General features: G+C 44.2%; 1 protein-coding gene and 1 pseudogene across 5 annotated transcripts in view; one reads left to right on the top strand and one right to left on the bottom strand.

Moving 5' to 3' along the window:
- The first annotated feature begins 8,199 nt into the window (after positions 1-8,199).
- LOC139582340 (elongation factor 1-alpha-like) lies at positions 8,200-9,934 on the top strand (annotated as a pseudogene).
- Positions 9,935-10,320: 386 nt separating this feature from the next.
- The window catches only part of LOC139583808 (arf-GAP with SH3 domain, ANK repeat and PH domain-containing protein 1-like), a 74,020-nt gene continuing 58,905 nt past the window's right edge, over positions 10,321-25,435 (bottom strand). For 2 of the 5 annotated variants that reach the window (XM_071415313.1, XM_071415314.1), the window contains 14 exons: positions 25,280-25,371; positions 24,738-24,924; positions 23,331-23,416; positions 22,517-22,632; positions 22,325-22,392; positions 20,041-20,148; positions 19,603-19,837; positions 17,958-18,026; positions 16,834-16,971; positions 13,831-13,909; positions 13,632-13,696; positions 13,004-13,506; positions 12,619-12,741; positions 10,321-11,709 (listed from right to left, as the gene is read on the bottom strand). In XM_071415313.1, the coding sequence (XP_071271414.1) occupies positions 11,635-11,709; positions 12,619-12,741; positions 13,004-13,506; positions 13,632-13,696; positions 13,831-13,909; positions 16,834-16,971; positions 17,958-18,026; positions 19,603-19,837; positions 20,041-20,148; positions 22,325-22,392; positions 22,517-22,632; positions 23,331-23,416; positions 24,738-24,924; positions 25,280-25,371 (1,944 nt within the window). In that variant the 3' untranslated portion in view covers positions 10,321-11,634. The remainder of the gene's footprint in view (positions 11,710-12,618; positions 12,742-13,003; positions 13,507-13,631; positions 13,697-13,830; positions 13,910-16,833; positions 16,972-17,957; positions 18,027-19,602; positions 19,838-20,040; positions 20,149-22,324; positions 22,393-22,516; positions 22,633-23,330; positions 23,417-24,737; positions 24,925-25,279; positions 25,372-25,435) is intronic. The other 3 variants (XM_071415316.1, XM_071415315.1, XM_071415317.1) reach the window with 3 other exon arrangements.

Below are 25,435 nucleotides of genomic sequence, written 5' to 3'. Positions count from 1 at the left end.
TGTTATCAAGGGACCTAACATGTGCCAGGAAAACATTCCCTACACCATTACACCACCGCCACCAGTCTGTACCTTTGACACCAGGAAGGATGGAGCCATGGACTCATGCACCAACGATCATACCATTCTCAAAATCGCTTAGGTCACTCGAATTGCCCATTCTAACTTTCATTCGAACAGTAACTGAATGCCTCAATGCCTCTCTGCCTGCTTTATATAACCAGCCACAGCCACGTACCTAATAAACTGGCCACTGACTATATACAAATTAATGTGATATTTGATGCTCTCTCTCACTAGTTGATTCTACAATGTAGGCCTACACACATGATTTCAGTTTGTGTGATTGTGTAAAATGGTGGTTGGAGACATGTTTACTCGACATTATAAACAAACCTTACTGTTACTGTTCAACGTTCTGTCACAGATGCACCGCCCCCGACTTCACTCCTCAACTTTCTTCAACACAGTTGGTTGCTTTCGCCTTACCATTCAAACGTGAGGTTGGAATAATAACATGTTCAGCTACTTAAGATGTTGGCTCAAATCTAGGTTGTGCCTTTGGATTTCAAGGAAATGAACTAAAGAAGAATTGTTCACTTCTCTCATTGACTTCTCAAACCCCGGTCTGAGATTCCTAAAAACGCCACTTGATACAGCTACTACCGGAAGTGACTTTTAGCAGCAGATTAGGAGAGCATTTTCGCTAACACTAACCCTTTTCCTAACCTTAACCTTATATCCTAACCTGCTATGTTAATTATCCTCTGCTCAATGAGTGAAGTGAACAATCTGTTGCGTAAGTTCTCCTATCCTGCTACGAAAAAGTCACTTCCGGTTTTAGCTGTATCAAAGAGGAGTGTTTTAGGGAAAATTGTCTGGTCTGCCAAGTCTGCTTCGCAAGCATTCCGGGATGTCTCAAGATGTTGGGCTACACCTCCCACTTTGGTCTGGATGTGTCCATGTGTAGTTCATTCATTCAGACATACATTCAATGTGTAGTTCATTCCGTGGCCTCCAATTGCTCTTAAATGCAAGTAAAACTAAATGCATGCTCTTCAACTGATCGCTACCAGCACCTGCCCGCCCGTCCAGCATCACTACTCTGGACGGTTCTAACTTAGAATATGTGGACATCTACAAATACCTAGGTGTCTGGTTAGACTGTAAACTCTCCTTCCAGACTCACATTAGGCATCTCCAATCCAAAATTAAATCTAGAATCGGCATCCTATTTTGCAACAAAGCATCCTTCACTCATGCTGCCAAACAGACCCTCATAAAACTGACCATCCTACCGAACCTTAACTTCGGTGATGTAATTTACAAAATAGCCTCCAACACTCTACTCAGCAAATTGGATGCAGTCTATCACAGTGGCATCCGTTTTGCCACCAAAGCCCCATATACTACCCACCACTGTGACCTGTATGTTCTCGTTGGCTGGCCCTCGCTACATATTCGTCACCAAACCCACTGGCTCCAGGTCATCTATAAGTCTTTGCTAGGCAAAGCCCCGCCTTATCTCAGCTCACTGGTCACCATAGCAGCACCCACCCTTAGCACGCGCTCCAGCAATTATATTTCACTGGTCACCCCCAAAGCCAATTCCTACTCTGTCCGCCTTTCCTTCCAGTTCTCATTGACACCAGGAAGGATGGAGCCATGGACTCATGCACCAACGATCATACCATTCTCAAAATCGCTTAGGTCACTCGAATTGCCCATTCTAACTTTCAATCGAACAGTAACTGAATGCCTCAATGCCTCTCTGCCTGCTTTATATAACCAGCCACAGCCACGTACCTAATAAACTGGCCACTGAGTGTATACAAATTAATGTGATATTTGATGCTCTCTCTCACTAGTTGATTCTACAATGTAGGCCTACACACATGATTTCAGTTTGTGTGATTGTGTAATATGGTGGTTGGAGACATGTTTATTCGACATTATAAACAAACCTTACTGTTACTGTTCGACGTTCTGTCACAGATGCACCGCCCCCGACTTCACTCCTTCCAGTTCTCTGCTGCCAATGACTGGAACAAATTACAAAAATCACTGAAGCTGGAGACTTATATCTCCCTCACTAACTTTAAGCGCCAGCTGTCAGAACAGCTCACAGATCACTGCACCTGTACATAGCCCATCTGTAAATAGCCCATCCAACTACCTCATCCCCATACTGTTTTTTTTTTTTTTTGCTCCTTTGCATCCCAGTATCTTTACTTGCACATTCATTTTCTGCACATCTATCACTTAAGTGTTTAATTGCTAAATTGTAATTATTTTGCCACTATGGCCTATTTATTGCCTTACCTCCCTTATCTTAACTCATTTGCACACACTGTGTATAGCCTTTTTTCTATTGTGCTATTGACTGTATGTTTGTTTATTCCGTGTGTAACTCTGTGTTGTTGTTTGTGTCGCACTGCTTTGCTTTATCTTGGCCAGCTCGCAGTTGTAAATGAGAAATTGTTCTCAACTAGCCTACCTGTTTAAATAAAGGTGAAATAAAAAAACGTGCATAATCTATATGAGCAGAATTACTGTTTTATCGCAATTTGCCATGAAATCCTTAATTTGAAAGAGACTATTTTTCTGGAAGCTGTGTTGCGACATTGTCCCTACATTTCCCACCATTTGAGTGACAGCTAGAAAGAGGCACATCATGCACATACAGCAGAGCAATGTTGTGGTGCACATACAGTGGCTTGCGAAAGTATTCACCCCCCTTGGCATTTTTCCTATTGTGTTGCCTTACAACCTGGAATTAAAATGGATGTTTGGGGGGTTTTTATCATTTGATTAACACAACATGCCTACTACTTTGAAGATGCAAAATATGTTTTATTGTGACACAAACAAGAAATAAGACAAAAAAACAGAAAACTTCAGCGTGCATAACTATTCACCCCCCCAAAGTCAATACTTTGTAGAGCCACCTTTTGCAGCAATTACTGCTGCTAGTATATTGGGGTATGTCTCTATAAGCTTGGCACATCTTGCCACTGGGATTTTTGCCCATTCTTCAAGGCAAAACTGCTCCAACTCCTTCAAGTTGGATGGGTTCCACTGGTGTTCAGAAATCTTTAAGTCATACCACATATTCTCAATTGGATTGAGGTCTAGGCTTTGACTAGGCCATTCCCAGACATTTAAATGTTTCCGCTTAAACCACTCGAGTGTTGCTTTAGCAGTATGCTTAGGGTCATTGTCCTGCTGGAAGATGAACCTCCGTCCCAGTCTCAAATCTCTGGAAGACTGAAACAGGTTTCCCTCAAGAATTTCCCTGTATTTAGCGCCATCCATCATTCCTTCAATTCTGACCAGTTTCCCAGCCCCTGCCAATGAAAAACATCCCCACAGCATGATGCTGCCACCACCATGCTTCACTGTGGGGATGGTGTTCTCGGGGCGTTGAGACGTGTTGGGTTTGCGCCAGACATAGTGTCTTCCTTGTTGGCCAAAAAGCTACATTTTAGTCTCATCTGACCTGCTGGACTCTGATCTGGTTTTGACCTTTTGCCTGTCCACGACCATTCTCTTGACTACTCCTTTTGGATTAATAAACATTGTAAGACTCCAACCATCTTCCTCCTGTGGCTGCATCTGGGTCTCGCCTTGTATCATGATACTTCCATATGTTTGGGGAGTCTCCTACATGCCTTTTGGCGAACACCAAACATGTTTGCTTATTTGTTTCTGGCCACTCTTCCATAAAGCCCAGCTCTGTGTAGTGTACGGCTTAAAGTGGTCCTATGGACAGATACTCTAATCTTTGTAGCTCCACAGGGAGATCCATGCTATCATGGCTCTGTATAGTAATGTGCGTTGCCTTGAATTTATTCTGGACCTGAGGACTGTGAAAAGACCCCTGGTGGCTTGTCTCATAGGGTAAGTGTATGTGTCAGTGCTGTGTGTAAGTTGACTATGCAAACAATTTGGAATTTCCAACACATTAATGTTTCTTATAAAAACAAGAAGCGATGCAGTCAGTCTTTCCTCAACTGTTAGTCAAGAGGGACTGGCATGCATAGTATTGATATTAGCCCCCTGATTATAATGAAGAGAAAAACATGCCGCTCTGTTCTGGACCAGCTGCAGCTTAACTAGGTCCTTCTTTGCAGCACTTGACCATATGACTGGACAATAATCAAGATGAGATCAAACTAGAGCCTTTCGCATTGTATTTAGTCAAACACAATTTTTTCCAACAGTTTTCTAGGAGCTAGCCTGAGGACAAACACTTTCCTTTAAGTTCAGATTAAAGATATGACAGATAGAGTCAGCTAACATCCTCAGTAGCTTTCTATCTACAATAACTCGGCAATGCCAGAAGGTTTGTCATTATTGATAGATAACAATAATTTCCCCACCTCTTCACAAAAACCACCCTAATTTTACAAAATTCAAACTTTATGTTTTTCTATCATTATTAGTTTTTTGATGCATGAAGACGATGGCTCACTGTTCGTGGTTGGCATTTCCTTCCTAAGTTTGCCCACTTTGCCAATGAAGTAATCATTCAAATAAAATAATAACAATATCAAATGCTCGGTCTGAACATTAACACGCATCGCTTGTGGTACAGTTTTGGAAGCATAAGGACCTTATCTTTCATATCAGTGAGAAATAATTTTCAAAAACAAAATGTTTAATTGATACAAATCTAATAGTGTTAGGGTTCCCACACGGGCCTATATGTCCATGCTACAGCGCTTGTTAATGGAAAACAGATGGAAGACGGACTACCTATGCTAATTAACTATCTGGGTTTCCGAACACCTGTGTGTAAACGAAGACAAGCGCCACAAACATGTTGTCGCTGAAAAATACTGTGCACAGCAGAGGAGGCTGGTGTGAGGAGCTATAGGAGGACATGCTCATTGTAAAGACTGGAATGGAATTAATGGAACGGTATCAAACATATGGAAACGACATGTTTGACTACGTTACATTTATTCCATTCCAGCCATTACAATGAGCGAATCAGTGTTTAGTTTGCATTTATGAAATTATTTTGATGTGATATGAAAGTATAGGAATTTATGTTTCTAGAACCGTACAGCAATTGAGAATTGATTCATGTTTCGATGGAGTATTTGGCTGTTTTGGCATCCAGAGCTAATTCGCCTTTAAAACCTTTTCTCAACAGGGGAGCGCTATTTTCACTTTGTAAAAAATCGTCCCCAAATTAAACTGCCTCGTACTCTATTCTAGCTCGTACAATATGCATATTATTATTACTATTGGATAGAAAACACTCTCAAGTTTCTAAAACCGTTTGAATTATATCTGTGAGTAAAACAGAACTCATTTTGCAGCAAACTTCCTGACAGGAAGTGAAAAATCTGAAATCGAGGCTCTGTTCCAGGGCCTTCCTATTAATTTGCCTGAAATCTATGGATATACATGCACTGCATACGCCTTCCACTAGATGTCAACAGGCAGTGAGAGGTGGAATGGGGTGTCTAGCTTGATCTGAGGCCGAACAAGAGCTTTTGGAATGACGTGTCTGGAAATTTCATTGTCTTCGAAGGCGCGAGAAGGAACCCCAGATTGCCTTCTGAAAAGCTTTCGGTATACACGTTAGATATCTCCGGCTCTGATTTTATTTGATAGATGTGATAAAAACATCATAAAGTAGTTTTTTTCAACCGAGTTATATCAGTTTATTGAACGTTTATTGCGAGTTTGGGATTTTTTTTTCTTCTTTGCGTCATGTGAAGTTGGGCACGTTTGCGCCACATGGCTAGCTATGGTTTCTAATTCGACAGGAGAAGAGGACATTCTAAAACCAAACAATGATTATTCTGGACAAAGGACTCCTTGTACAAGATTCTGATGGAAGCTCAGCAAAAGTAGGAACCATTTATGATGTTATTTCGTATTTCTGTGGAAAATGTTTAGTCACATTTTCCGCACTTATTGCGGGCGCTGTCTCGCTACTAAAGTTATTTAAAAAAATCTAACACAGCGGTTGCATTAAGAACTAGTGTATCTTTAATTTGCTGTACAATATGTATTTTTTAGTAATGTTTATGATGAGTTATTTGATTAGATTAGGTGACTGTCCAAAATATCTCCGGATAATTTTGTGCATTTTGACTACGTATTCACATTGTAAAACCACTATTTGTACCGCTAAATATGCACATTTTCGAACAAAACATATATGTATTGTGTAACATGATGTTATAGGACTGTCATCTGATGAAGTTTGTCAAGGTTAGTGAATAATTTTATATCTTTTGCTGTTTTTTTGCGATCGCTACCTTTGCGGTGAATGAATGCGGTTGTGTGGTTGGCTATTGTGGTAAGCTAATATAATGCTATATTGTGTTTTCGCTGTAAAACACTTAACAAATCTGAAATATTGGCTGGATTCACAAGATGTTTATCTTTCATTTGCTGTACACCATGTATTTTTCATAAATGTTTTATGATGAGTATTTAGGTATTTCACGTTGCTCTCTGTAGTTATTCCGGCTGCTTTGGTGATATTTTTTATGGTAGCTGCAATGTAAAACTATGATTTATACCTCAAATATGCACATTTTCGAACAAAACATAGATTTATTGTATAACATGTTATAAGACTGTCATCTGATCAAGTTGTTTCTTGGTTAGTGAGTAATTATATCTCTATTTGGTCGGTTTTGTGATAGCTACCTATGCGGTAAAAAAATGGTGAAAATATGCGGTTGAGTCTTTTGCTATTGTGGTTAGCTAATAGAAATACATATTGTGTTTTCGCTGTAAAACATTTTAAAAATCGTAAATGATGGCTGGATTCACAAGATGTGTATCTTTCATTTGGTGTCTTGGACTTGTGATTTCATGATATTTATATGCTAGTATTTACTTGTGGCGCTATGCTAGGCTATGCTAGTCAGCTTTTTTACTGATGAGGATGCTCCCGGATCCGGGATGGTGACCAAGTAGAAGTTTTAAACAGAACATGTAATGTCCTTGGACTATAAGGAGTAACGTTAGGGCCTCTAGTCCATTATTGGGCTAGATGAAATGTAATGATTTATGTTTGACAATGTAGTGATTGATCTCTGTTTGACAATGTAGCGATCTCTGTTTGAAGGGGCTGTTTGTTTATGTCTGTTGTCATGGTAATCACATTCCCCAAGGCTGCCTGCTAGCAAAGAATCTCTTGGTCGTGTTCCGCTGCTCAGATGCTGCATGCATCATGCATCAACCAATGGTTGCGTGCCACGTTATCGACTGTCATCGACTGAAAGATTGCTACAACATACACTACCATTCAAAAGTTTGGGGTCACTTAGAAATGTCCTTGTTTTGGAAAGAAAAACATTTCTTTTGTACATTAAAATAACATCAAATTGATCAGAAATACAGTGTAGACATTGTTAATGTTGTAAATGACTATTATAGCCAGAAATGGGAGATTTTTTATGGAATATCTACATAGGCGTACAGAGGCCCATTATCAGCAACCATCACTCCTGTGTTCCAATGGCACGTTGTGTTAGCTAATCCAAGTTCATCATTTTAAAAGGCTAATTGATCATTAGAAAACCCTTTTGCAATTGTTAGCACAGCTGAAAACTGTTGTTCTGATTAAAGAAGCAATAAAACTGGCCTTCTTTAGACTAGTTGAGTATCTGGAGCATCAGCATGTGTGGGTTTGATTATAGGCTCAAAATGACCAGAAACAAAGACCTTTCTTCATCAGTCTATTCTTGTTCTGCAAAATGAAGGCTATTCTATGTGAGAAATTGCCAAGAAACTGAAGATCTCGTACAACGCTTGTGTACTACTCCCTTCATAGAACAGTGCAAACGCTCTCTAACCAGAATAGAAAGAGGAGTGGGAGGCCCCAGTGCACAACTGAGCAAGAGGACAAGTACATTAGTGTCTAGTTTGAGAAACAGATGCCTCACAAGTCCTCAACCTGCAGCTTCATTAAATAGTACCCACAAAACACCAGTCTCAACGTCAAGAGTGAAGCGCGCGACCCCGGGATGCTGGCCTCCAAAGTTATTGCACATGCGCACTTCAGAGTAGTGCGCATGTGCAATAACTTTGAACTTTGTAGTGTTGTATGAGAAGACTGCAGCCCAGGTAAGGAACAAATAGCAAGCAAACTAATTGGAGCAACATCAGTTACATTTCCTTGAGCAACTGCAATTGTAGCTAATTTAATTTATCCTCCTACAGATGGGTAACAGCTCTTTCAGATATCCCTGGGAGAGGGAGTGAGGAATAACCATTGACATTTCATTGTTGAAATTCAACACCCACAAATACACCGTTACGATAATTGATGCTCCAGGCCATCGCGATTTCATCAAGAACATGATCACTGGGACATCACAGGTAGGCTACCATGGACAGCTTATCTGCCTATGGGGGTTTGCAGTTTAGGCCAGGGATGGGGAAACTCCAGTCCTCGGGAGCTGGTGTGGTTTCACACTTTTTCCCATCGCTAGCAAACATAGCTGGTTAAAGTAATTGCATTCTAAACTGAAGATGTTGATTATTGGAGTCGGGTGTGTTGGCTGGGGCAAAAGTGACACCAATCAGTCCCCATAGGACTAGTTGTCTATCCCTAGTTTAGGCCAATGCGACTGATTGGTCTTGGTGGTAACCTAATCTTGTGCCTTTGTTCATCATCCATTTCAGGCTGATGTTGCCCTTCTGGTGGTGTCTGCTGCCAGAGGGGAGTTCGAGGCCGTTATGGCCAGACCAGGGAGCATGCCTTGCTCACCTACACGCTCGGTGTCAAACAAATAATTGTCGCAGTGAACAAGTTGGATGTGACTGAGCCACCAAACAGCCAGAAACACTTTGACGAAGTGATCCAAAGCGTGAGCATTTCCCTCAAGAATCAGCTCTGATCCCACTGCTGTGTGTAATTCGTTCCAATCTCGGGCTGGACCGGGTCAAGCATATTCTCCCATCTCAGAAAGTGAGAGAATTTTGATTTAATTTATTAAGATGTCTGCTGTGTAGATGTCATTGTTCAAAGGCTGGATAGTCAGGAGATTGGAGGGGCATGCAAATGGGAGAACTCTACTAGGGGGGGGGGGGGGGGGGTAGTTGTCTCTTCTCTCTGTGCTGCAGCAGTGGGCACGGTTCCAGTGTGGAAGATCAAGACTGGGATTCTGAAGCCTAGCATGATCCTGTCATCCTCCCCTGCAAAGCTTACTGCAGAGGTCAAGTCCATTTAGATGCACCACCAGGGTCTGGAGCTGGCTGGGCCCGGTCACAACGTGGGCTTCAACGTCACGAACATGGCTGTGAAGAACTTCCGCTGCGAAGATGTGGCTGAGAACTTTGTACTGTACTGTGCTCATTTAGTTCTGTATTACTTCCCACAGCTCATAATCTGAACCATCCTGGCAAAATCAAGACGGGCTACTCTCCTGTGCTGGACTGCCACGTCACCCACGTGACCTGCCGCTTTGCAGAGCTGAAGGAGAAGCTTGACCGTCGCACAGGGAAGACGCTAGTGGACTTTCCCCAGACCCTGCAGTCTGGAGATGCTGTCACTGTCAAGATGATCCCCAACATACCCCCTCTTTGTGGATAGCTTCTTCACCCACCCTCCTTTAGGTACACTACGCTTCTCACCATCTTTTCAGGGTACTGGCAGTGAGCTTAGAAATTGGAGCTGTTACTGCATAACATTTTCTAGATCAATGTTTTACTAGCACATGGCTTTCCTTCCTACATGTTTGGTCTTTTAACAAATGTCTGCTTGTACACCAGGTGCTCCCCATCTAGACTATGGCTGACTTCGGTTTTTACAATACATGACAATACTGTGTTGCTTCCTTCAGGTCGGTTTGCAGCAAGGTACTTGAAGCAGATGTTTGCTGTGGGAGTCATCAAGTCAGTGGATAAGGATCAAAGAAGCACGGACAGAAAGGCCATGTCTCAGAATGAATGAATTTTAGTTTACCAGTTCTGTTATGAAAAGAGCTTGAAGCATCAAGTTGACTGTGTGTGTGGGTGTAGCAACACAAGGCACTGTTTTTGAATGTGAAGTTGCTTTTACATTTGACTCCTCTGGAGTGAATTAAATGGCCTGTTGCATGTTAGACTGCAATGTTTCAATGTGCAAAAAGCTTCAGACTGAAATAAGTATTTTACTTTCCCTGAAGTTCTGTACATTTGTAGCAAATCTTGTACAACTAGTCCTTTATCTTTAAAAGTGACTACATAAGTGTTAGTTTCTGTACATGCTGTTCTCGTTTTGCATTAGTAAAATTAAGGCAGCTGGGTTGGTGACACTTATTCTTACTATTGGCATATAAAGAAGGCAAGTGATTCAAATCCATTACAACAAAACACTTTAATACAATGGAATGATTGGGGTAGAAATTCCGTTACATGGAGTGTAAACCAGAGGAATTAGTCAATGGGGAGGGAAGGACACATCTATCAGTTCCATCTAGTTGCAATGACCTGTCCAAGAAGCACTCAGCGTTCTAAGGATAACACTGGGCTAGGCAAACTTTATTTCTGCTCGACTGCCTCTTTCTCGATGAATTTGAATGTCCACACCGGCTACATCTTAGTTTGTCTAAACAGTGGCACTCGTGACTCTTGTCCCATGTATAAATCCTGATTGACCTAACCCTGTATGGGTTTGAAGTGTCAATGGACATCAAATCTCTCCCTAGGCCATCTGAGATTTCTCCCCAATTATTGCTTAGACTGACCGCATTGACCTTCCCATGTACTCATGAGTGTTAGTAGCGATCAGAAGTGGTTCTTCAAACCCTGAGTGGCTTTTTTAAATAGCACTGCTCAATTCCAGTCATGTTTCTACCATGCACAGAAAGGTCTACATAGTAGGGTGGAGATGACTGGTCACACAGTGAAACGGTGTTAAGCGGAGAGAACTACTGGTGACCTGTGAGGTTCCACAGGGGCTTCTGATATCCCACCATACAGTAGCAGCAGGTGTGATACTGAAACAATCCCAATACATGTGCACCACAAAGCGAGCAACGACAAGGAATACACTGAATTAATACTTATTTCATCATGAGTTATCATGGTAGGTTTCAGTTGGAGACATGAGAATCTCTTCAGTCTAATGGGGGTGTAGGATGATGAAATGGTGAGAGACGAGTGACATGGTTTCTTTCATATTTGTCCTTCTCCAGAAATGCAAGCAATGATATCAGTGATGACCACCAGTAAAATGATTACAGAGAATATTCAAACACGGCTGCCCTGATATCTGGCAGGCAGAGAGCACATGTATGATTGTACATGATTGTACAATAAAACATGTATATACACACACACACACACACAGAAATATATATATACATACACATATATATATATACACACAGTAACAGCATGAACATAGACTTTAGGGTAAGTGCTAGGTTTTGAGAATGGCTATGGCAGTCATAGGCCGTGCTCTAAGGTTAAGATAATACTGGTAAGAATACTCATTTTATTTACAACATGGATGTGCTCAGCATCCAGTGGCTAGTTGAGCCTACTTCGGTTTCTTGTGTTTTTTTCTTTAGTACACTGGTTTCATATGTTGTTACAGTAGCTATTTACAGAACAGGGATACTACTAGAGGTGAGGACGGGGGTTTATAGTGCAAGCCTCATCTGGCTGTCATTCACTTAGGATGTGGACAAAGGACATTGGGAACGCCCCTTTCCTTTCCGTCTGCCCTTCAATGTGGCCGATCTGAAAGGAAACAGAGAGAGAGAGAGAGCGATAACGTGTTAGGTGAGGGCAACCGCACTGAACAGTGTTCCTGTTCAATGTTTAGCCTGCTATTAGGTCTGTTTGGCTGTAAGTACGGCAAAGTTGTAAAGGTAACACCAGGGAGCCTGCTAGGTTGGGACTAGGTTAAGGTAACACCAGGGAGCCTGCTAGGTTAGGACTAGGTTAAGGTAACACCAGGGAGCCTGCTAGGTTGGGACTAGGTTAAGGTAACACCAGGGAGCCTGCTAGGTTGGGACTAGGTTAAGGTAACACCAGGGAGCCTGCTAGGTTGGGACTAGGTTAAGGTAACACCAGGGAGCCTGCTAGGTTGGGACTAGGTTAAGGTAACACCAGGGAGCCTGCTAGGTTGGGACTAGGTTAAGGTAACACCAGGGAGCCTGCTAGGTTGGAACTAGGTTAAGGTAACACCAGGGAGCCTGCTAGGTTGGGACTAGGTTAAGGTAACACCAGGGAGCCTGCTAGGTTGGGACTAGGTTAAGGTAACACCAGGGAGCCTGCTAGGTTGGGACTAGGTTAAGGTAACACCAGGGAGCCTGCTAGGTTGGGACTAGGTTAAGGTAACACCAGGGAGCCTGCTAGGTTGGGACTAGGTTAAGGTAACACCAGGGAGCCTGCTAGGTTGGGACTAGGTTAAGGTAACACCAGGGAGCCTGCTAGGTTGGGACTAGGTTAAGGTAACACCAGGGAGCCTGCTAGGTTGGGACTAGGTTAAGGTAACACCAGGGAGCCTGCTAGGTTGGGACTAGGTTAAGGTAACACCAGGGAGCCTGCTAGGTTGGGACTAGGTTAAGGTAACACCAGGGAGCCTGCTAGGTTGGGACTAAGTTAAGGTAACACCAGGGAGCCTTCTAGGGGGCTGTTACTCACCCACCACTCCCCGTCCTCCTCTCCTGTCACTATGATCACCTCTCCCTCCACAAACGTCAGCTCGTCATCGTTGTCAGCCTGGCAGTCATAGATTGTCTTCACCCGCCGAGATTTGGTCTTCCCCTAAACACACACATGAACATTACCAAAATGTCACTAGAGACAAGTCAATAGTATGTGGACTGGTCTGGTTGCCAAAACATTCTGTGTTGTGACCCACCAATTAACAATGCCACCACAACCCTGTCTGTGGCCTCAACCCAAGAGGAACTGGCCACAACCCACCAGTGGGAACCCACTACTATTTGCAGAACTACCTAGATATTACTCAATAATACCAGAAAAGCGCTATGGTTTCTGCTGTGTGTCCTTGAGTGAACTTTACCGTGTTGATCTTCCTGGGCAAGGGCACTGGTGTCTCTGGAGCACACGCCGGGCTCCCATTGGTGTCCTCGCTGCCCTGGGGGGATGGGCTCTCCGTCTCTGCCTGTTGATTAGCCACCGGTGAGTCGGGGGGCTGGGGCTTCGGCGCAAGCTCTCCAGGGGGTGGTCTCGGAATGGGCAGATCTGCTGCCCCTGGTTTCGGATGGCCGTCTTGGGAGAGCTGAGGCTTGGGGGGTAGGTCTTTGAGCTGGGGTTTGGGCGGTAGGTCCCCTAACTGGGGTTTGGGAGGGAGGTTTGCGAGCTGGGGCTTGGGGGGCAGTTCTCCAGGTTTAGGGGGCAGTTCAGAGAGCTGGGGTTTGGGGAGAAGGTCCCCTAGTTGGGGCTTGTCGGGAAGGATGGCTTTTGTTAGACATTCAGGTCCTGGAGGGGATTTCTGGAGCACCTCCGGAGGCAGGCCAGGTTTGTCCATAGATGGGTGTATGGTGTCGATCTTACGCAGTGCCACTAAGAGAAGAACCAGGACACAAGTACTATATTAAACATATGCTGACTTTAATGCTGGGCCATATGCCACAAATAATGTGCTCCCACCTTCAGTTATAGGCATTGCTAATCCCATTTCAACGTACCTTTCTGAGGTAGTTTGGGTAGAACCCTTGGACCAAGTGTAGACTTTGTGTTGCTAGAAGTAGTGCTAAAAAAACAGATGGTTATATGAAGTTAATGAAACATGACCATCAGATCAGAACTCTCAATCTGGCTATCATACGTAGACAATATTCTGGAAAATATTCTAAATGCCTGCATCCAAAATGGATGTCTATGTACCTTTGCTGCTGTGGAATGCCCTCAAACTTGTTGGATAAAGGTGACATCTTGTTCGCAGGAGGAGGGGTGGAGTCACTTCCTGAAATATCGAGATGGTTGTGAAAGATGGAAATATGCATAATAATGTATAGACACTAATAATATATTCAGCCCTATATTTCCCCAAGTCCCAAAATGGTCACCTAAGTGACAGCTTGTATGTCTGATTTAATTCTCCTGATTCAATTATTATTATTATAATTCATAATAATTCCTTATGATTCTTATGTAAAAATATTTGAAGTTCATCTATACATAACATATTGATATACAGTGCATTCGGAAAGTATTCAGACCCCTTCAGTTTTTCCACATTCTGTTACGTTACAACCTTATTCTAAAATGGATAAAATGGTGTTTTTTTCCCCTCATCAATCTACACACAATACCCCATAATGACAAAACAAAAACAGGTTTTTAGAAATGTTAGCAAATGTATAAAAATCTAAAAAACATTTACATAAGTATTCAGACCCTTTATTCAGTATTTTGTTGAAGCATCTTTGGCAGCAATGACAGCCTCAAGTCTTCTTGGGTATGATGCTACAAGCTTGGCACACCAGTATTTGGGGAGTTTCTCCCATTCTTCTCTGCAGATCCTCTCAAGCTCTGTCAGGTTGGATGGGGAGCATCGTTACACAGCTATTTTCAGGTCTCTCCAGAGATGTTCGATCGGGTTCAAGTCCAGGCTCTGGCTGGGCCACTCAAGTACCTTCAGAGACTTGTCCTGAAGCCCCTTCTGCGTTGTCATGGCTGTGTGCTTAGGGTCGTTGTCCTGTTGGAAGGTGAACCTTCGCCCCAGTCTGAGGTCCTGAGCACTCTGGAGCAGGTTTTCATCAAGGATCTCTCTGTACTGTGCTCAGTTCATATTTCCCTTGATCCTGACTTGTCTCCCAGTCCCTGCCGCTGAAAAACATGATGCTGCCACCCCATGCTTCACCGTGGGGATGGTACCTGGTTTCCTGCAGACATGACGCTTGGCATTCAGGCCAAAGAGTTCAATCTTGGTTTCATCAGACCAGAGAATCTTGTTTCTCATGGTTTGAGAGTCCTTTACGTAACTTTTGGCAAACTCCAAGCAGACTCTTATGTCCTTTAGGTGCCTTTTACTGAGGAGTGGCTTCCGTCTGGCCACTCTACCATAAAGGCCTGATTGGTGGAGTGCAGAGATGGTTGTCCTTCTGGAAGGTTCTCCCATGTCCAAAGCGGAACTCTGTCAGAGTGAACATCGGGTTCTTGGTCACCTCCCTGACCAAGGCCCTTCTCCACCGATTGCTCAGTTTGGCTGGGCGGCCAGCTCTAGGAAGAGTCTTGGTGATACCAAACTTCTTACATTTAAGAATGATGGAGGCCACTGTGCTCTTGGGGACCTTCAATGCTGCAGAAATGTTTTGCTACCCTTTCCCATATCTGTGCCTCGACACAATCCTGTCTCAAAGCTCTACAGCTCTATAGCCATCACTAACACAGAGAGGCTGCTGCCTACATACAGACTCAAATCATTAGCCACTGTAATAAACGGATCACTAGTCACTTTAATAATGTTTACATATCTTACATTACTCATCTCATATGTATATACTGTATTTTATACCATCTATTGCATCTTGCCTATGCTGCTCGGTCATCGCTCATCCATATGTACATATTCTTATTCCATCCCTTTACATTTGTGTGTATTAGGTAGTTGATGTGAAATTGTTAGATTACTTGTTAGATTTTACTGCATTGTCGGAACTAGAAGCACAAGCATTTCGCTACACTCGCATTAACATCTGCTGACCATGATTATGTGACCAATAAGATTTGATTTGATTTGACAATTCCTTCAACCTCATTGCTTGGTTTTTGCTCTGACATGCACTGTCAACTGTGGGACCTTATAGACAGGTGTGTGCCTTTCCAAATCATGTCCAATCATTTGACTTTACCACAGGTGGACTCCAATCAAGTTGTAGAAACATCTCAAGAATGGTCAATGGAAACAGGATGCACATGAGCTCAATGAGCTCACCTCGAGTCTTATAGCAAAGGGTCTGAATACTTATGTAAATACATTTGCAAACATTTCTAAAAACCTTTTTTCTCTTTGTCATTAGGAAAAGGGGGATACCTAGTCAGTTATACAACTGAATACCTTCAACTGAAATGTGTCTTCCGCATTCCTCTCTGAATCAGAGAGGTGCGGGGGGGCTGCCTTAATCGACATCCACATCTTCGGCGCCTGGGCTAATGTGCGCAGTTTGATGCGAGAAAATTACAATTCAATCCATTTTAGGCTGTAACGTAACAAAATGTGGAGAAAGTGAAGGGGTCTGAATACTTTCCCGAATGTACTGTACTATAACTGGTATACAAATACAAATATATTGCTGTACCCCAACATGCAATTTTTATAGTAGAAGAGGTAGGGGGCTGAGCTTTCCATTAGCTACCATTATGGACTATTATGAGGTATCTATTATGGGATCTGGTATTCCTCAGGTAATAATCAGCATTTTCTTCCATACTGATGATGTTTGAGGGCATTGTCTCACAGTAAGAGGAGAATGTAATATGCTGTTTGTATTTCACATGACAGACAAGACAAAATAATTAAAAAAAATTATGATCTGACATCTAACACATACCACTGCCATCACACAACAAAATGATCAGGGTGTGTCTGTGTCGTTATAAACAGCACTGAAACACTCTGGTCATGGGGAAAATATGGTTGGAAACCTCAATACTAGGCCAGATATGGGTAACTCTGGTCCTGTAGGGCCTCAGTGTGGGTATGCAATTAGATTGACCTTAGTTCAATCATGCGTGTTAGTGCTGGGCTGGACCAAAGGCCTGCACACACTGCGACTCTCCAGGACCAGAGAGTTGAACGTATTATAGATCGTGTCCTTCTAATAAGGACGACCAAGCAGTATTCAGATGTGCCTGCTTGGGTCTGGCCACAGAGGGAGGACTCACCCCCGGATAAGCCCCCTCTACTGTGGGAGAGCGGGCTGGGCGGGTCAGACAGGGTGCGTTTGTGCCCAGGGGGAGGGGGCGGAGGCTTCTTCTTAGACAGGGTGGAGCTGCCTCCAGGGGTGAGGGTGGATGGAGTAGCTGGAGGGGTGACAACATACAAACTCATGCAGTGAAGGGACAGGCGATGGACAGGTGTCATTCATTCGGTCACCTGGGATACCAACAGGAAGGTGAGGGGCTGGGGGAAGGTAGTTTGAGAGGGAGGTGTCTTGCCATCGGGACAGGGTTCAACAAAATTGCTGGACAACGTGGGGGAGATATGTTAACACAACATCAACGCAGGTAAAAAACAGCATACTGGTGAAAAGAAAAAATCCTGGATGGGAATACAGAGAAGATGAACAGAGAACAATGTATAGTGTGTGTGTCGTTTCGTCCTATCTTTGTAGGTGGGTGTACACCACAGGAGGTGGGTGGCATCTTAATTCGGGAGGAAGGAAGGGCTCGTGGTAATGGCTGGAGCAGAATAGGAACGGTATCAAATACACCAAAGGCATGGTTTCCATGTCTTTGGTGCAATTCCATTTACTCCCTTCCAGCCATTATTATGAGCTGTCTTCCCCTCAGCAGCATCCTGTGGTGTTCACACTCCTGAGATTTTGGGACCTACAGTAAGTTATCCCAAAGCAGCTAGTCCCATTCCCAGCAGTGTGTAAGCCTGGAAACAGACGCTAGAAGAACGTGGCTAATAGAGAACTCAGCCAGTCAGAGAGGAAAGTCAAGCTGCATCCCAAATGGAACCCTATATCCTACCTATATAGTGCACTACTTTTAGACCCCATAGGGCTCTGTTCAAAAGTAGAGCACTATATAGGGAATATGATGTCATTACGTCAGCTATGATAACACTTTACAGCTCAGGGGTGGCGACATGTCACAAAATGTAATGAAACTGTGGGTAAGCAAATAAGAATGAACCACACTTCTACAGTGCCATTGTTACAAGTTGAAGACGCCACCACCCATATTTTTACTGGGAAGTAAAGTGCTACTAGTACAACTGGGCAGCAGATGTATACGGGCCGTGAGCACAGCAGGACAAAATGTAAAAACTGGATATTCACTGATGTATGGTCGAGTGCCAGCCAGAGTGGCGTAGTGCGAGTGAGAGCCGAGGAATGCCAAATGGGGCGCTGAAAGAGAAAGAAAGGATAGAGAGAGAGAGAGAAAGAAAGAGGGATGAAGAGTGTGGGAGAGAATCTATGTCAAGCTCAGAGAGCTTCTCCCACACACTGGTTTGCATTTGAAATTACACCCTATTCCCTAAGTAGTGCATTACCTTTGACCAGAGTCCTTTGTAGACCTTGGTCAAAAGTAGTGCACTATATAGGGAATAGGGTGCCTTTTAGGGACGTCGACAATATAAAGCAGCCGATAAAATCTTATCAGTGACAAGCAAAGCAAAGGAGGAGAAATTGCACCAGCAAATGCCTAAGCAAGCCCCTCCAATGACCACTTAAAAAGAGAACTGCGGGTAAAATCTCTTGTGGGTGAAAAGAAGTCGCTGGTTCTCTTCACTCCACTCAACAGCGTACTGGCGTCAACAACGTAGCCCACCGTATTGTAACAAGGATATAGTAGTTTGTATTGGCTTCAACAATGTACTGTATTGTAACACGGATAGTGAATAGTAAACTGTGGTGTGAGTGTTTGTGGTCTAACTCCTGTCTTCAGGGAGGGATGTTATGGTTCATTATAATTGTGCTGACTGCTGGTTGCCTCCAGGAGTCTGTGTGTATACTGTCAGATAGTGTTGATGATAAGGAAGTGTGCTGGTCTTCGTCTCCAAATGGCACCCTATTCCCTATATAGTGCACTGTTTGACCAGGGCCCATAGGGAATCATATCGGGCTCTGGTCGAAAGTAGTGCACTATGTAGGGCATAGGGTGTCATTTGGGACGCAACCCTGGATTCCCATTATGAAGCATTAAAATGATCGGCCGGGTGTATTATCCTATTTGGCTGTGTGCATCTCCACTTTCCCTTTCACTCCCGCCTCGCCTGCAGCCATCATTTCCCGGGAGGTGCCTTGCTTGTGTAAACAGTCTATATGACAGCCGCTTCCCACCCTGATTGACAAATTACATTCCTCTCAAGGGTGTGTGTGTGTGTGTGTGTGTGTGTGTGTGTGTGTGTGTGTGTGTGTGTGTGTGTGTGTGTGTGTGTGTGTGTGTGTGTGTGTGTGTGTGTGAGAGAGGAAAAGACTAATCATATCAGCAACTTGGTTAACTAGTGTTATGATAACAATGTTTTATACAGAGCAAAACAGTAAACCGTATTACTCTGTTATCCCAGAGTACCAGTGTTAGAGATAAGAGACAACTTGCAAGTCTCCATGCATGTAAATGCTAACCAACCAGACAATACTGCAGTGTATCCAATGAACATTACACAACTGGCCACACAACCTTTAGGACATTTGCATTTAAGGTAGAAATTTGCATGAACATCAATGCAAAAAGAGGGGATAGGTCAAACATGATCTCATTATATCTCCATGTATCTTGTCATGCTTGTCACACTGGTAAGAGTGCTCCGGGTTGAAGTTTCCCCTAGGTACAGATCTAGAAACAGCTTCCTCTTTCCCCATTCCTATCCATAACCATGAGTGGGGAAAATGCAAAACTGACCAAAGATGAGCGTCTAGGGGCAACTTCACCCTACACTGATAAGAGTCTGGGCCCTGGCCAATCACAATCAGGTCTCACCTTTGCCCTGGTTCCTGGGGGGCAGAGGGGGGCCGTCGGCCACAGGGGAGGAAGAGGAAGTGAGGTCGGTGGAGGCGGAGTACATCTGGTTGGTGAAGGCGCTGTAAGACATGCGCTGCTGCTTGTCCCGGTGGCTGATGAAGCCCGGCAGGGACAGCTTGTCATGAGGAGACATGCTGGACGCGTGGCAGAAACTCTGCGGCCTGGGGGAGCGGTCCTTCTTGATGGGACTAGGCTGCAGACGGAGAGGGGGAGAGAGAAGACAACAGGCGTCAACTTGGAAGCGTCGACATGGAAGAGTGTCAACTTGGGAACTTTGACTTTCACGTAGGCCTAAATCATGCATTGATGTCAATGGGAGATTAGCGCAAATATTTATAATAATTTTAAGTTGTGTGCTATGTCCAGGCGTGTGTGAACGTCAAGTCCCAGTCCGACCTTGTCGTCCAGATCGTCATCGCTCTCGTCGATCTCATCCAGCCTCAGGCTCCACTCATACTCCACGTGGATGTGAGGGTAAATCTTTCCCGCTGCAGCCTGCAACAGCTGGGACACACACGCACACATTTTGATTACTTTATTTGGATCCACAATGAAACAATAAAATACAGAGGAGGACCTACGTGTTTAAAAGGTCATACAAATAAACACACTGCGATTATACTCCACAGAGAAAGTCAGTCGAAAGGAACTGTATTTTAACCAACAATCTACCACGATGAATAGATGATATCAACATGATTGTTGTTCTCCTTTATTTTGATGTGCAAAACATGACATAATATCCCTAATGGCAAAGCACCAACTCAGGGTTTTCTGCTACAAGTGCCAATGGTAACCATACACCAGTAATGGTTTCATCTCTGGGAGAATCACAATTGCATTTCCTTGACTCATCGCGTGCTCTCCTTGTCTCCTTCTCAAAACCCATTGGGGGAAACGGTCAGAGGGGAGGAACCTTTGACTTTCTTATCCTATGTGTTTTGTCGAAGGAGGCAACGAGAGATGACTTTTTGGGATGGCTGCCGGTGTGGCCATGAGATGGGGGTAAGATGGCGGACAGGGAAAAAAAGGAGAAAAGTGGAATAGGAAATGGCGGATCACACAGAACTTTTGGAAGAGCTACAGAAGGAAATTGAACGTGACGAGAGTGAGGATTAAATAATTGCGATGGCAGGTGTGGTGAAGACCGCCAAGCTTGAGCCTCGTCTTGATTTTTTCGATAGAATAGGTAGAAAACCTCGTGAGATTTTTGGATACAATGGGTCCTTGCCTTCTGGCAGATCCATATGTGGTGTCAGGTTGGGTGGAGAAGAGGTTGGGGAATGTTGGGTCGGTGAAAGTGAATCGTGTCGATTTTTTGCGTTTCTGCCGTCCAGAGGGAGCGTGCTCTCTGCCATATGCGACTGGGAACAAGAACTGTGACTTGCTTTCCTCTCTGGAGCAGGCCGCTGTTGAAAGGAGTGATACCTGGAGTGGTGTTAAGTGTTGAGGAGGATCAACTGAAGTTGAAGATTCTCCGTGTCTGTGACGACCGCCGTTTGGTGCGACGTAGACCCGATGGAGAGCGTGCTGAAACAGAGAATACCGTTCCACTCATTCCGCTCCTGTCTGCACTACTGAGTTTTGATGCTGAGTTTTTACCAGATAAAGTCAAGTTAGGATGTGTCAGTTATCCCGTGAGAGCTTTTGTCCCGAATCCATTACAGTGTTTTAGGTGTCAAGCTTATGGTCATGTGGCAGCAGCTTGTAGGGAGGAGATTCCTAGATGTGAGAAGTGTGCAAGAGGGCATGAGACAAAGGAATGTGTAGAATATCTGAAAAAAGTTGTGTATGTAAACTGTAGGGGTGCCCATGGTGCTGGAGATCAGAGGTGTCCGGTGAAAGAAAGGCAGGTTGAGGTTGCCAGGATCAGAGTAGTGCAGAAGATGTCATATGCTGAAGCAGTGAAGAGAGTAGTAGAGGAAGATGGGTCCAGGGTGAGAGATCCTAAGAGGATCCCTGTGAGTAGGCTGAGGCCAATAGAGAGTGATAGGAATAAAATGTGCTTAAGGTTGGTTTTTTGGGTGTTCATGGCCATGGTTGTCATTTGTCCCGCAGGAATGGAACATAAATCGCAGAGGATAGATGTTCTGGTGGCAGCTGAAGAGAAGTACTTGGTTGTACGAGATCGCAGAAGAGTTACAAGATGTTTTGAATGATAGGGTCCCGTCCTCCCAAGCTGCTGGCCTGGAGTAGGATCAGATAAGGCCAAAGTAGTGTAATAGTGGTGAGGTTTTAATGGGTGTAGGGTTAGTTGGAGGGGCAATTTTTTTCACAAAGTGTAATGAATTCATACTACAGAATAGTAGGCTGATACACAGCCAATACAGTAGGTGGCGGCATGCATCTAGAACATTTGTTTTTGGACCAAAGAAGAAGAAGGAGGTGAGGAGAGAGGGCGCGAGGAGTCAAGGAAACGCAATTGAGGTTCTTCCTCTCGAGTCACGACAGCCCTGGGTGGGCCTTTGGCTGCTGCCCTCTAGTGTCCAAAAATGTGGTGGTCAACAAGTCCCTTCAATCTATACCGTCTACTGTGCTGCTACAGAATCAGATATAGTGTGGATACTACCTCAACAAAGAACAGGATTGCATCTTTGGGTATTGCTATTAAATAATACAAATAGCCAAACATATAGTGGATATGGAGCATATTGGCTCATGTTCACAGTGAGATACTTACGGCCTCCTCACACTGACTGTTCTTCAGTCGCCTGGCAACATCCAGTGCCGTCTCACCATTCTGATTCGCTGAAAGAACAGGCATGAGATTGGTTACACATGAGTCTGACACATTCCATCAAAACTCAATTTTGATTGAGAACAGGCATGTTCACATAATCAAAGTGTGTGTGTGTGTGTGTGTGTTACTCACTGATGTCAGTGGCTGGTTTGCCCCTCAGCAGTAGTTTGAGACATTCGTGTTTCTCGTACATGCAGCAGTAGTGCAGGGCAGTGTTTCCCCACTCTGTCTGCTTATCCAGGTTCCCACTGTGACACAAACACACAACAAGGTCATGTCACGGGTCACACCGCAGAGGCCCTTTTACACAGAGGTAAAGGTGGCACATTATCATTCACGCTTCGATCATAATAAACAAACGGACATAAAGACATCGAAATATACTTCTAAGCCACACTAGCGTGTTGACAGGTCAGTGGTTGGTCCCCATTTCATCTATCCTCAAAGGGAAAACAATTCAGCCAATTAGCAAGTGTCAGCATGAAATTGTGAAGGTAGACCTATTAATTACTGAGGATCCTCCATTTCCCGGTCTGCCTGAGGGGCAGCGAGGCAGGGAGTAAACCATTGAGAAGACTGAGAGGATTATATTAAGGCGGGGAACAAGTGGCTGCCTGACCCAGTTCTGTTTGCCTTGTGGGAATCTAATCTGTGCTGAGCTCTACCCTGCTCATCTTCCTCTTGCAGTAGTGGAGAGACGAGGAGAGAACACTGGCTTCCATGAAGGTATCCCATGAAAATCTCACATTTAAGACTTAATTTTACATGACGTAATGGTGGAATTACTATTTATTTATAGTATTCTGTTATGTTTTTGAGGATTTGAGCACAACAGTTTATGATGTTGTGAGTTTTCACTGCTGTTAAAATCCCCTTTCCAATCAGCACAATGCTTCACGTATGGCATAATATGCTTATTTTCACATTCCCTTATTTGGCAATTTACCTGTTCTGCACGAGGAAGTCGACCAGGTGCAGTGAGGTCTGGTCAGCAGTGCGCACAGAGTAGTGGAGTGCAGTCTCTCCGGCCTCCTGAGGGGGGCGATCACACACAGAAAAAGACATGCAAGACATCATGGAGAGAACATCTCTCTCTTTTTCTCTTTTGCAGCATTTTAAAGAGGCTGCAGACAACAAAATGGCTCCTAAAATGTGCTTCTCTCCCCCCAAGGCAAGACTGCGAGTGTGATGCGAACATTTCCATGACATAGAGAGGTTTGGATGTACCGATGCCGGTAGCAGATACTGAAATGAGGATTCAAGACTGGCTTCAGTCTACAGCCCGCCCTTCCCGATATGAACAAATGCCACCACCACCATCTCCCTGGTCGTGGTTGAACTACGCTCACACTTGCCGAGATAATCAGCCATCAAGTCGTCGAGATTTTCCCTGGTGGATGTATCCTTCAAGCAGCATGCATGTTGCTGTGTGTCTCCTGGTACTCTTTTCATTGAAAATGACTGGTAGCTATGTCGGTAATTATCTCTCCAAGTGTGAGTCCCCAGAAAGGAAACGTATTGGGAAGAGTATGCATACACTGACACAATAATACCAAACACTAGGAGTACAGCTGGGGTATCTGTTTGGGTCTCTGTCTGGGACCCTCGCTGTCTGAGACTCTGGGTAATGATGTGCTATCTGCTGAGGACACTCAGCCTGCGTCCCAAATAGAACCCTATTCCCTTGATAATGCACTACTTTTTCCCAGAGCCTTGGCCAGTGCACTATAAAGGGAATAGGGTGCCATTTGGGAGAGAGACTCAAATCAGGTTCACTGACAGACAGGAATGTACTAGATATCAGTGAGTCAGCCTGGACTGGGAGCTCTGCCTGCCTTCAAACAGTGTCAGTGACGCATCCCTGGCCACTATTCCCTATGGGCTACTTCTGAGAGCACACCGCAGCGCTACGTGGTTCAACGTTCAGTGGGCCACAGTACTGATAGCTTAACCGAGTGACTTTACTCATTTGAGCAATGTTGTCTTGTCCAACGTTGCTTAGTAAAGGGAGTAGAAAACGCAATTGTTCTCTGTGGACTGCTCATTACTGCCCATGTACAGTGCAGCTTCCTTACAGGCTCAGTACAACCTACTATTTCCCTATGAAACAGTAGACTTCTGCTCATATTGTCAAATCATACCCACCATACCAGATCAGGGCCTGCATTCAAAGCATCTCAGAGTAGGAGTGCCGATTTAGGATCAGCTTTATTTTTGGGGGATCATATTGAATAAGATTATATGGATAGGGGGGAACTGATCCTAGATCTGCAATCCTATGAGACGGTTTATGAGTATGTGAGATGAGATAATAATACAGTCCAGGGTCTGTGAGGTCAGAGGTCAGACCCACCTGTCCACCCTCAGGCAGGGGCTCCATTAGCTCTACCCCCTCAGCGTACACCTGGATGAGAGACAGCAGATCCCTGGACTTGACCGCCTCACACAGCTCGATGGTCTTAGCTGCCGAGGAGGTACAGGTCTTCCGTGCAAACTTGTGGTCCACATACTTAGCATTGATGAACTCCTTCCTCACTGTCCTGTAGGAGGGAGAGAAGGGGGGAGGAGAAGAAGAAGAGTAGTAGAATAAAGAGATGGAGGGTTTTGGAATGTTTGTGCGGATAGCTTTTGCCATAGAGATCCTATAATCCAGTTTCTAGCATGAATGTTTTCCTGACCAAGATGGCCATTTTTTGGGGCATGTTGCTCCAATGCCCATGTTCATTCTAGTGTTATATTTAATTCTGTGGCTTTTCCTGCCAGACACATCTAACTGCATAAGCTCAAACATACACCAGATTATGTATCCAGTGAAGGTAAGGTCAAATTTCTATGGAGTTTCTAGTCTCTAAGCAGTTCGTGTAGTTGTTGCTATTGGCGATGCTGAGTACTTACATATCACTCGAAGAAGTGGGCTTTGGTGAGGGACAGGGAAGGTTCCCCTCCATTATTTCATTGAAACTACTGTTCCCTACGTTCTTGGCCAGCTGTGAAGGAAGAGAGACATTTGCCTAAGTATCAAGTCAACCGATGAATGTTAAGATGCGCGTA

Source organism: Salvelinus alpinus, chromosome 8 (genome assembly GCF_045679555.1).
Source record: "Salvelinus alpinus chromosome 8, SLU_Salpinus.1, whole genome shotgun sequence".
Classification (NCBI taxonomy): domain Eukaryota; kingdom Metazoa; phylum Chordata; class Actinopteri; order Salmoniformes; family Salmonidae; genus Salvelinus; species Salvelinus alpinus.
The sequence above is the reverse complement of the archived record's forward strand: the minus strand, read 5'-3'. Positions and strand labels throughout refer to the sequence as shown.